This window comes from Euprymna scolopes, chromosome 11 (assembly GCF_053919585.1).
Source record: "Euprymna scolopes isolate OS-2025 chromosome 11, ASM5391958v1, whole genome shotgun sequence".
Taxonomy (NCBI): Eukaryota; Metazoa; Mollusca; class Cephalopoda; order Sepiida; family Sepiolidae; genus Euprymna; species Euprymna scolopes.
This window is the reverse complement of record NC_136492.1, coordinates 146,620,886-146,633,527: the sequence shown is the minus strand read 5'-3', so window position 1 is coordinate 146,633,527 and position 12,642 is coordinate 146,620,886. Positions and strand designations below refer to the sequence as shown.

General features: G+C 35.2%; 1 protein-coding gene across 1 annotated transcript in view; it reads left to right on the top strand.

Moving 5' to 3' along the window:
* LOC145288106 (uncharacterized) overlaps window positions 1-12,642 on the top strand; it is a 177,926-nt gene that overhangs the window by 139,716 nt on the left and 25,568 nt on the right. Inside the window, exons 16-25 of the mRNA XM_080136164.1 lie at window positions 659-967; window positions 1,123-1,203; window positions 4,732-4,829; window positions 5,209-5,400; window positions 7,201-7,366; window positions 8,775-8,861; window positions 9,181-9,395; window positions 10,541-10,670; window positions 11,767-11,880; window positions 12,230-12,397. Of these exons, the coding sequence (XP_079992290.1) occupies window positions 659-967; window positions 1,123-1,203; window positions 4,732-4,829; window positions 5,209-5,400; window positions 7,201-7,366; window positions 8,775-8,861; window positions 9,181-9,395; window positions 10,541-10,670; window positions 11,767-11,880; window positions 12,230-12,397 (1,560 nt within the window). The remainder of the gene's footprint in view (window positions 1-658; window positions 968-1,122; window positions 1,204-4,731; window positions 4,830-5,208; window positions 5,401-7,200; window positions 7,367-8,774; window positions 8,862-9,180; window positions 9,396-10,540; window positions 10,671-11,766; window positions 11,881-12,229; window positions 12,398-12,642) is intronic.

The window sequence follows — 12,642 nt, the reverse complement described above, 5'->3', positions numbered from 1 at the left end:
TGGTAATCGGTATAATTGGCATTGGAATTGGGAAAAATATTGGAATCGTCCCATCACTAGTTAACGCTCTTCAAAATACAGCAATGGTTTAAAGTTAAAAGCAAAACGTAAATGCGATCGACTAAATGCGATCGACTAGTTGTTTGAAGATTTTCTACTTTCATATTTTTTTTTCAGGCTGCTTATCTTCGGAATTCTCTTCCTGCTTTCTGTTTCCCCGATTGTACTAACATGCAGAAAAGTAAATGTAATGTGAAATATCGTGTTTATCAACTTCCCACCAAGGTTTCCTCCTATAAATCTGACCCCTAATTTATTAGCTGCTCATGCTTCAGTGGCAATATGCCTTGTTTTTAGTGAATAAAAATAAAAGACAAAAAAAATGATCTGGTGGTTCAGTGATTTGTTGTAGATAATGCATGGGAGTGGATACAGAAATGGCAGTGCATGTGCGCGACTGGATCGAAAGCAAAGCAACTCATTTGCATAAGCATGGACCTCGACGGCATAAAACAGTGAATTTCTGGTTGTAGACAGTTTTGGTTTCTGGCAGATCCTGTATGTTGTTCATTTCAACATCGACTGTCGTTGTAGAGGAAGTAGAGGAGAAAGACAATGAAACAGAAAAATCGAACACATCTTTTTTTTCTTTTTCTAGGTCGCCCCGGTCTTGATGGAAAACCTGGTTACGTAGGACCCCGAGGTTTACCCGGAGAATTTGGAGAACTTGGTCTGCCTGGAGGTAGTTATGCTGGAGAACCTGGTTTTGATGGTTTGCCTGGCCTTGATGGTCAGGATGGCGTGAAAGGTCCTCCTGGAAGCCGTGGTGCAATTGGTGACAGAGGACCTGCTGGAGAAGGTCGAGGACCTAAAATTGGAATTCCTGGACAGAAAGGAACATGGGGAGATTATGGAGAAAGAGGACCTCCAGGTATCCCCGGACAACCTGGTCTTCCAGGCTTGAAAGGTAAACATGCTTTTCAATTATCACCCATTTCAAAGAAATCCTGCAGAAAATTGAAGAGGGATATTTTTTATGTTAAAATTAATTCAGTATAATCGAATACGTTTTGAAGAATGTAGCGTCTTGATGGTTTATTGAAAGTATGTTTTTTATTGCAGGCATGAAAGGTGAACATTGTCCTTATTGTAGTGATGGGGCACCAGGTGTAAAAGGAAATAGAGGCCCACCCGGACGATTCGGTAAGCATTTGTGACATTAAAGTTCTAGAGAAAACAATCCTCCACTCTATAATAAAGAGTAATGTGTACTTTATTGTATACTACATATAACCGAATAAGCATCTTTTTTTCCTATAAACATATATATATATATATATATATATATATATATAATTATTTTTTTTACTATAATAATTAAATACCTACCGACACTAGTGTTTCATCTTTTCGGGAATCTTCAGTGCAGGGTGTCATAATTAACATGAGTCGAACGATTCGAACGCGGCAACACGAGACATCTCTGGCTCGATTAGCAAAGACTGTATCCATTCGGCTACCATTAACCGCATGAAATAATGTTGAATTTAAACATTTTAATTTTAAATGTTCTTTACGTCAGGCAGTGATCTAATCGTTATACGATGATCTATGCATATGAGCTATATTGACCGACTTTAATTCAACTGAAAGTGCTCAACGATAAGAAACGAATTTTTTAAAAGGGCTGTCATATATATATATATATATATATATATATATATATATATATATATATATATATATATATAAAACTATGGAAAAATATGACTATTCAATTATATTTCACCCTTCATTTATACCAATCTTTTTATTTATCAAGATCCATGTATATTAAAATATAACTACAGTGCATATACAAATTAATGACAAAAAGTCTATATTCCAAATTCCAAGATGTTCATCTTACCATGTATTTCTTTCAGCATGTTATAATGTTCAATACTTGACAGCACCTGTTTCATAGTGCAGAAACAATCATATAATTATTATGCCAATTTTTGAATATTTTCAACCATAACTCATCAGAAGGATAAGAACTCATTAGTTTTCAAAAAGAAAAAAAATAAATAAATAGAATTTAGGAATGTAAGAAATCTATTATATAAATCTCAGTTTACTGTGTGTTTGTGTGTTTGTATGTCCACTAATAACTTTTGCCATCGAGATCGAACTGGCATAAACCTGGTACCGTTAGAAAGGGCGATCTCCCAGACACATAATATAGAAAAAATCGACAATTATTTCATGTAGAAATGTTTTGTTTGAAGGTAAAAGTCTTGGTTTTGTTGCTGTTTGTTAATTGCGCATACATGAACAGTCGATTCGTTTTATTATTTTATTTTAAAAAGATAAATTTGCAATGTGATAACATCAGTGTCGTCTTGGTCGAATCGATTACATGTTTGCTTATTAACTTTTGAAAGTTCACGTCTACCACACAGCATTTTTTTTTTAATAACATGATAAGCTGGCACCGAAGTCCCGTTTTTTTTTTAATTGACTCTAATATAATATTCGTAAATTCAAATATCATACTTAACTGTATTTTACAACCGGGCAACGCCAGGCGCCCCCTGCTAGTGATTACGCAAATCTGAAAAAATCTGAAGGGAAGTTGCATTATGTTAAGTGATATTTATGCCATCTTTAATTTATATATACATATGTATGTATGTGTGTATGTGTGTGTGTATGTATGTATGTATGTATGTATGTGTGTGCATGTGTGCGTGAGGAGTGTTCAGTAAGTAATGCCGCTTACCCACTTCTTATAGCAGTAGAGAAACGAACCTTAGCACAGATATTCTTTCTCTACATAGTTACAGAGTTACGCCTTTCTCCCATCTCTTTATGCCGCTCTGAAGACCGTTTTGTAGAACACCTCAGGTTGATACTCTAATCATAATGTGACTCTAAAAATTAAAACTACATCATCTGGGAAATGCTTTTCTTTCAAAAACAACTTCATCACTGGGAAGAGGTGAAAGTCATAGGGTGCAAGGTGAGGAGAGTAGAAGACTAGAGGGGTAGCGGTAGGATTTCATAGCCACATGCCTGTGCTTCTGATCTAGCAGCATGTGTGTTGTTGACTAGAGTGTTATCTTACAGGAAGGGGATACCTTTGCTGATCTTACCCCGCATCTTGTTTTTGATAACTTTTCTTTAATTTCCTTAAAAGTGGAGCATTATAGGGTCCTGTAATTGCGGTACCCTTTACTAGGAAATCTGTTATCACTCCTGATGGTCTCAGAAGATTGTGAACATGACTTTGACAGTAGAGTACTGAACCGTTGCCTCCTTTGAAAGTGGTGAGTCAAAATGCTTTCACTGTATTGACTGGGCTTTGGTCTCTGAATCATAGCGATAGATCCAGATTTCATCCTGTGTAATTAACTTTTGAAAAGACTCATCTTCTTGGCACATCTTCAAATACATCTGTAAGCATTCGACACATTCTCGCTTATGGAACGGTATTATAAACTTGGGAATCCATCTGTTAGATACCTTATACATAAGCAAATGGTCATGAATGATAATTTCCACAAACTCAGTACTAATCCTGACCTCTTGGTTCGTTTTAGTGAATAATCACAGAAAATTGCATCTTCAACATGACTGAAAGAAGATTCATCAGTGACAGAAGAATGTGACCTGGTTTAGGAACTGTTTCCACAAATTTCAGTCTATGTTTGAATTCACGATGCCAGTGTTTTACAAGGGCATATGCTTAAGCTTCATTACCATACGTTTCTTTCATTTCAATTGAGAAAGCAAATCTATGTCCATATTTTTTATTCTATCTTCCTGATTTTTATGCTGGGTCATACGTTTAGTTTTCTTTTTAAAATCTTACACGTTTTATTTTTCTGTGCCTTTTTATTTACAAGTTTTATTTTTCTGTGCCTTTTTATTTACTCCACTGATTTAAACGTTACCTGATATGAATATACACATTAGCGCGAACACTGATGAATTATAATTGGCAGATGGCCATTATACTGCTCGTCACAACAAAGTATGCAAGTACCTCCATTGGAAGATCTGTGGAGAGATGCAAATTTACAGATCGCCGAACATCTGGGAACATGAACCACCACCAATAACATCAAACAGAAATGTGACCGTGTTCTATGACAAAGACATACAGGCAGGCAGATACATAAAAGACAAGGCCATCAAACCAGATATTGTTATATGGAACAAGCCTGAAAGAACTGCACTCATTGTCGATGTCACAGTCCCAAATGATTTTGGCCTTAATAGAGCTGAACGGGAAAAGATAACAAAATATCAGGACCTAAAAAATGATCTAAAAACGACATGGTCTGTGAAAGAAATAAACATTATACCGGTTGTGATAGGAGCGACTGGTTTAATAAAAAAGAATCTTCATAAATACTTAGTAACAATACCTGGAAGATCAAGCTGTAACGAAATACAATTAGCAGCCATAAAGGGATCAGCATCTATTCTTAAAAGAGCCCTCGGATATAAATTTAAATCATAACAGAATCAAGTGTTAGCTCCAGGAAGGAGCCCCTTGATATCTTAAAACTTACTGAAGTAAAATCCAAAAAATAAAAAATGAATGATAATTTTTGACGCCACCATTTTCATCGGAGAATATTTAAATAACGATTTTGCCTCAATAAAATAAACCCAGTTTTATTGTTATTTGTTAACGTTTTGTCTTTATATTTACCGCTTCTTTCTATTTTCTTTATGTAGGTCTTCCTGGTTTCGATGGTCCTGATGGCCCACCAGGTGAGCGAGGTGATCTTGGTTACCCTGGAATGCCTGGCTTGAAAGGAAGAGTAGGTGATAAAGTAAGTATATTAACTGAATATGGTGTTTTCTCCATGTGTTCACATATACTGCAACAGATGTATTTTCGATGGACTATTCTTCACAGTAATATAGTAGTAGTAGTAGTAGTAGTAGTAGTAACAAGAACTATAAGAAGTAAACGTTTTTTATTCAATGTTTTCAAAAATATTGCCAAATATTCCAATCAAATACCATGTGATTATGGCATAAAACCATTTTATCTCGTTCGTTTTCGAGTTTATTTTTATCATAATTACTTTTTACTTAATTTAAGAAATAATAAAAAAAAAAAAGAAAATGTAAAAAAAAAATGAAATAATCTTGATTAAAAAAAACATTCCGCATTTTTGCTAATCTGTTGCATATATTTATTATTAGGGAGCTCCTGGTTTTCAAGGTCTTGATGGTTTTGTTGGTGCCAAAGGTGAACCTGGTGAATTCATCGTTGATGTAATTATAAAAGGTGATATTGGCGATCCTGGCTTTGCAGGAATTCCGGGCAGAGACGGCCGACCAGGTGATGTCGGTCTAAGGGGTCGTGCAGGATTACCAGGTTTCCAAGGTTTAAAGGTGAGTCATTATTTTAATTGCAATCTTTCAGATTATCGAAAACATAGTAACCGCACAAGTGGGTGCAGTTTTGGTTCAGTGGATACCACCACAGCCTATGTAATCATCTATACTGATTTCAGACGATTATGGATTTATTGTTGGCATCTATGTATTAATACTAATAAGATTGGTATGAATCCAACATTTTTGTCACTGAATATTGTATGCCCTTACCATCCCAAGTGTATGAATATTATGCATTCGTGCATCTGTGGTAAGCCAGGTAGTTGTTAATACTCGCCTTGTTAAGCTTGACGGTTGATGTAAAACCTCGTGGACGCTGATTTGTTTTTAAAGGTTTTATTTAAACAGAACGAAGATAGAATACTGAAATGCATTTACACGAGAGAGAGAGAGAGAGAGAGAGAGAGAGAGAGAGAGAGAGACAGAGAGAGAGAGAGAGAGAGAGAGAGATTCAGAAGATCATTTACATATTTAGACAAGTCGACTTTTATCCACCTATGCATTGCTCCCTCTATGCGTGGACTGACCGGGGCAGAGATTTTCTGGTTTGTTCTGCTTGGTTGTCAAAGGCCAAAGAAATGGAACTCATTCCTGAGAGATAGTCACATGTACTTCCAACTTCAAGGTTCTGCCTCCTTTTATGAGCGCTTTTCTCTGGAATTCTCCTCTATCCACTATCTTACACCAATGTATTGTTAAGGTAGCAACGTGTGTTAAATTAATCATATACAATAATTATACTTCTGCATAACTTATCTAAAAAAAAAGGGTTTATAAGACACCAAACCAAATCAAAGCAAAGCAAATCACATACCATTTCAAAATCCGTAGTTTACGTCAGCATATGCAAATTCCAAATTATCCACGCAAAATATACAAATGAAAAAATCTAATCTCTCTCTCTATATATATAGATATGAAATCTGTGATTCTCTTGCAAATACCTTTTATTTCTTAAAATATTTCTTATATATAGTTTTAAGATTTTTTCAATTTTATTTACAAATGCATCACTAATCCTCTGACGAAAAAGCCCTATCTTTGAAAATTTATGCATTAAGAATTATAATTCGTTTTTGAATATTTGATGGATTAATAAATATTCTTATTTATTCGAGTTGTATTTTAATCATAAAGGGTTCTAGTTTATAGTATATATATATATATATATATATATATATATATATATATATATATATATATATATATATATATATTAGAAAAATTCATGACGAAAATAAAAATGTAATAAATCAAAATAATTATATGGTACGGTTCACGCTTATATATATATATATATATATATATATATATATATATATATATATAAGGTTGAATCATACCACATAAATATTTTAATTTATGTAATTTTTACAAGATACAAAATAAATAAAATAAGACAAATATAAAAGTGATATACGTTTAAAACGTTGATGTTTCCCACGAGTAAACGGATTAAACTTTTGTTTTTGAAAAAGAGAGTATTGCACATGAAATATCACATATATTTCTATCTTTCTTGCATCCATACAATACTAAGTGAAAGATATATAGAAAATTTAAAATTATACCATTCATTTCATCCGTTCTCGGAGGAATAGTGCTCTAGTGTTATTACAAAATCATTTTACATTTTTCTTTGTAATAACTCATCATTATCAGTTTTTGTTTGGTCAAATTTAGTTTCTACTTTCAAATGAAACGGCTATTGAACATTATTGTAAAACTGTTCTGTCCCATTAAAACTGATTCTTATGTTTCTTTGCTGAACGTAACTCTCGTGGCAATTTTTAGGGAGATGATGGTCCAGCTGGTCTTCCTGGTTTGGATGGTTTGCCAGGTCAACCTGGTGCATTCGGATTGGATGGTCTGCCTGGTGATTCGATTCCTGGTTTGGCTGGAGCAAAAGGAGAACGAGGCTTGCCAGGCTTTGATTCTCTTGGCATTAAAGGCATCAAAGGTTCGTATTTTTTTAAAACCAATTTTCACCCCAAACAAGGCACAGTGCCACTTTGAAGTAGGGTGCTACTATCGGGGACATAAGTTGCAGGGGCATTATGAAGAGAGATGAGTAGCAAGATGCTTGTTCACATTACACTTGAACTTCTGCATATCAGTACAGTTGGGAAAGCATAATACCGGAAGGGAGTTCTAAAGTCTAGCAGTTCTGGGAAAGAAACTATTGGAGTAGAAGGCTTTCTTACACCTAGGGATCTCTACTGTAAAGGGGTGGGACTTAGTTGCTTGTCGGGTTTGTCAGGATTGTTACGTTGAGGAGGTACAAGTGCTTGTAGTTCGTCAGAGCATTCACCATTAAAATATTTGTAGAACAGGCAGAGGGATGTAACATTTCGTCGATGGGACAGAGGCTGAAGCCTAGATGATAGTTCAGGACCTATCAGGTTGGTTACTCTCTTTTGAACCTTGTCCAGGAGTGAGGGACAAGCAGCAGATGCACCAGCCCAAATGTGACAACAGTACTCTATACATGGGCGAATGGTGGCCTTATAGAGGTACAGGATACTTTGAGGCGTAAGTAGTTCTCTAGCACAGTAGAGAGAGCCCATCTTCTTTGCAGTAGCCTTGACCATACTCTCAATGTATCGATTCCAGTTCCTGTTTCCTGTAAACGTTAGGCTGAGGAGTTTAAAGGAAGTTCTTTCAAGTAATGTGTTCTTGGCCATTGCTATTGGTGGTAGAGAAGGTTTCTTGTAATTATTGAAGGAAACAAGCTTAGTCTTGGCAGCATTGAATGTGACCATCCATTTTTGTCTCCATTCCACTGCAGACTGGAGGTCATCCTCTAGTGTTTCTGCCAAGGCTAATATGTTGTATTCAACCGGGAAGCAGGTCACCGAAACAGTGTTCCACAGGCAAACAGTTCTGGGAACGAAACTTTGTTTATGGAATCTACGTTTAAATTTAGGCACAGATAAAGAGTGAGCGAAATCGTTTATAGTGGTTGTAGCTAGTCGAGTGTTTATGTGAAAGTTTTGCAAGGGTGGACTATAGGTTGGAGTTCAATTGGGCACTTGCCATGAAAAGAACATTCATTTTAAACGTATATATGTCACAAATGCAAGGTAGTTTTTGACTAAATATCTATTTATATTAAGATTAAGTATGAAACCTTTTTTGTGCATGGAATTAAATTTGATTCATAATTATTAAAATGAGCCAGACACATATTCACTTTTCTGTATGACGTAATCACAATCACATAATTAATATTCACTTTTCTGTATGACGTAATCACAATCACATAACAGTTTTAATTTCAGAAACTATTGATTGATTTTAGTCTAAATATTTAACAGTCAAAAATGTGTATCTCTTTCTAATGTTGCACGAAATATGTTTTTTACCAGGTGAAAATGGAGATGCAAGAGGCTACATTTTTATCATCAAAGGTGATCAAGGACCAATGGGTTATGAAGGAATACCAGGAGAACCAGGTAGGAAAACATTTGCATTTATTTTCTCTTTTGACATCAAAGAAGTTTTTACATCCAGTCAATGTAGTAAGGCAAAAGACTGGACACTCTTTACAATCTATTATTATAGGCAATGGTAATTCCATAATGAGTAATGTTCTCTAAGCAAACTTTTCTTCCCCTGGCATGTCTACTTATTCCTACCTTAAATCCCTTTCCTCCACCCCAATCTTTTGAATTTTTCCTCCATCTCAATCTCTTGAATATCTTTTCATGCTTTGATTTTTGCTCAATCTTGTATTAAACCAATTCATTCATTGCTGTACCTGTGTGATTTCAGGTTTGGCAGGGCTTCCTGGTAATGATGGTCTTCCCGGTTTTCCTGGTAATAAAGGAATGGCTGGAGAACCTGGGTTGAATGGACTTCCAGGGTCCCGAGGTGTCGATGGCAAACCAGGTTATCCTGGCATGCCAGGTGCTAATGGACTTCCTGGCAACCCTGGCCAAATAGGCCTCTCTGGTGCGCCTGGTGATTCTGGTTTTGATGGCTTCAAAGTAAGTTTTCAAAGTTATTTTGCTGTATTCATAGAAAAATTTAATCACCTATCCAGTACTGAGCAGGCTCATTGTTGATTATATATATATATATATATATATATATATATATATATCGTCGTTTGCAGAACTCGGATAGGAGTACCCATTTTGCTCGTTAGGGTTGAGTCAGTCTCAGCTATAAAGTGTCACACATACTTCAGATGTTTTCATTTACTGTGGCAAACATGTGCTTAACATGCAGCTTCAGGAATGTATTTTTGCAGCAGGTTGCCGGTATACCATTTCCTGCCAGGCAAGTTTATTTGGAGGTGCATCTCCCCCAGTGAATTAAACGCGTTCCCAACCTGGAAATTTCTATGATTCGGCATGGTATATATAGCACCTAACGTTCTCTAATGGTCACCCATCGTGTACTGGCCAGGCTCAATGTTGCTTAACTTCAGTGATCTGACATGAGCCAGTCTGTCAACGCACACACACACACACACACGCGCACATATATATATATATATATGCATATATATATTTTCAGAATGTTAGAGATTGTATGTAATAAATTCCACAGCCAAACAACGTCGCAGCCCACAAGAGCCATGACAGTCAACGAACCGGAATCAACGACTCTTGGACTTCCAGTTCGTCGACTGTCTTGGCTCTTGTGGGCTTCGACGTTGTTTGGCTGTGGAATTTATTATATCTATCTATCTATCTATCTATCTATCTATCTATCTATCTCTCTCTCTCTCTATATATATATATAATCTTCAAGTGATTCTGTAATAGTAGATGGTAAACAAGGCTTTTTGTTGTCTTAAAAAATTTGAAAATCTTTAATTAGTAGTTACTAAGTAGTAATTACTGATATATTTGATTGAATTAAAAGTAAACATTTTTATATTTATTGATTTTATTGATTGAGATGCCATCATTTCAAAACACTTTCTATTTTGACATCAAAATCACATGATAAAATGGCTGACTCGTTGCAAAGTCTTTTGTTTACTACTAATGCCACACGGCCTTTTCATTATCAATTTCTATTTATTAAAAAAATTAAACTAATAAAATTATTAAAAGTAAATGTATAATTTTCTGAAACATTCATGCTTTCCTCCTGATTAAAATTATTATTTATATCACAGGGAGAACCAGGAGAAGGTATTTTCGGTGAATTAAGACGAGGATATCCTGGTCCAGCTGGTGATAGTGGTCTTCCTGGCCGAAAAGGACCTGATGGAATTCCTGGCTTACCAGGCATGCGTGGACCAAAAGGTATGCAGTATATCAATTAAACATCTTCCTTTTGCATGTGCATCTTACATATACACTGAAGGCGTAGAATTTTATAGATAGTCAGATTTGTCAGTGGTATTTACATGAAGGGGTGGACAAGTGCAGTAAGTTCGTCAGAGCAAATTTCATAAATTACTTGTAAAACAAGAACAGGGATGCAACATTACTGTGATGAGACAGGGGCTGCTTATTGGTAGACAGTGTAGATTCTGTTAAATAAGTGTCTCTTTTTTTGGACCCTGTCAAATAGGGAAAGACTAATGGTTGGTACACCAGCCCAAATATGGCAACAATACTCCATGTGAATGCGTGAATAATGAGTTTGCTTGGATGTAGGATACAATATCATACAATTATAATTAATACGGTTTAAATTAGGTTTTAATTTAAAGCAATTTCATTGAATTAATTTAATGAGCAAAATATAATTTAATAAACTTAATTTAAGTTTCAAGAGTGTTTTAATTAAATAAAAGACAAATATATAAAAATCGACATGCAAGCACTTGCTAATTAGTTTCTTATCTTTACATATACATAAAAGGTAAGTCTGTGTTTGGTGAAAAGAACGTGTTTTCTAAACAGACACCAATCTCAACTAAAGGCAAGGAAGAGTCGGGGAAAAAGTTTGAATGACTCGGTGAAAGATGAGTCCAAGCAAGAGTCCATCGAAATCAACATAAATGATAAATTTTCATGGACGATTTTAAGACCACCTTTGCCAGAAATAGTTTTGAAGATGACTGAAGTTCGTTTAATATTTGACGAAATTTGTATTACAATGTTAGTACGGCACAGATATGCTGAATGACAACATTCGATGTCACAAAATCAATTTAAATTAAATTAAATTTAATTTAAACTGGATAAAGATGAAATTCTCTCTCTCTCTGTATCTTCACTCCCTCATACTTTTTGTCATCTACTTCGTTTAAGGTGTTCCTGCATTTGATATGGGTTGCACATTGACCCAATTCTTTTTAATGTTCTACCTTTTTAAAAGACATTTGCTGTCACTGTTATTTATTTTTATCGTGAACATCGTTATCATTGTCACTTTACATGTTTTAAAAAGGTTTGCCCGGATTTCCTGGAGACGAAGGCTCTGCCGGTTTACCAGGACTCCCAGGAGAATCTTCTCCTGGTCAAGATGGTTTAGTTGGACCACCTGGACCAAATGGTGAAAATGGTAAGAATTGTAGCCGCCTGCACATTTTAATTATATTAATATTTTTATTGAATCAACGCATCACACACACACACACACACACACACACACACACACACACACACACACACACACACACACACACACACACACACACACACACACACTTGTCAAGACAGAAGAAATAATAATTGTATCTAAAGTATAATTATGTGTTTAATAAACTCTAATTTTCTAACATTTAACTTTTTATTTTCAAGTTTCTCGTTTCATAACGCTTTCATTATATTCCTCATTAAATTTTTATTTTAACGATATTCAAGAATTTATTTTTCTTTTGCTAAATTGGCTTGTTAATCGCTTATCACAGGACTTGACGGTCTTCCTGGTCTTCCTGGAGAAGATGGTGTTCCTGGTACCTCGCTTGCAGGTCTTCCTGGAGAAGATGGGCGTCCCGGACTTCCTGGTATTGATGGAGCAAGAGGCTTACCCGGTCTTCCTGGTCCACAAGGTCCTGATGGACCTGTTGGATTAAATGGTAAAACCATTTTATCTCAGTTTTTCACTTTACATTGACAAGAATAACAAATTTGTTAATGCGATTTTGTTGAATGAAAAAATGTTTGAATGCTTATTTGTAACATACCTATGTTTGTTTGTAACATGCCTATATTTGTTTGTAACATGCCTATGTTTGTTTGTAACATGCCTATGTTTGTTTGTAACATGCCTATGTAAAACAAAAGCATATTTAAAGGTTCTTTCAAATTGTATCAATTAAAC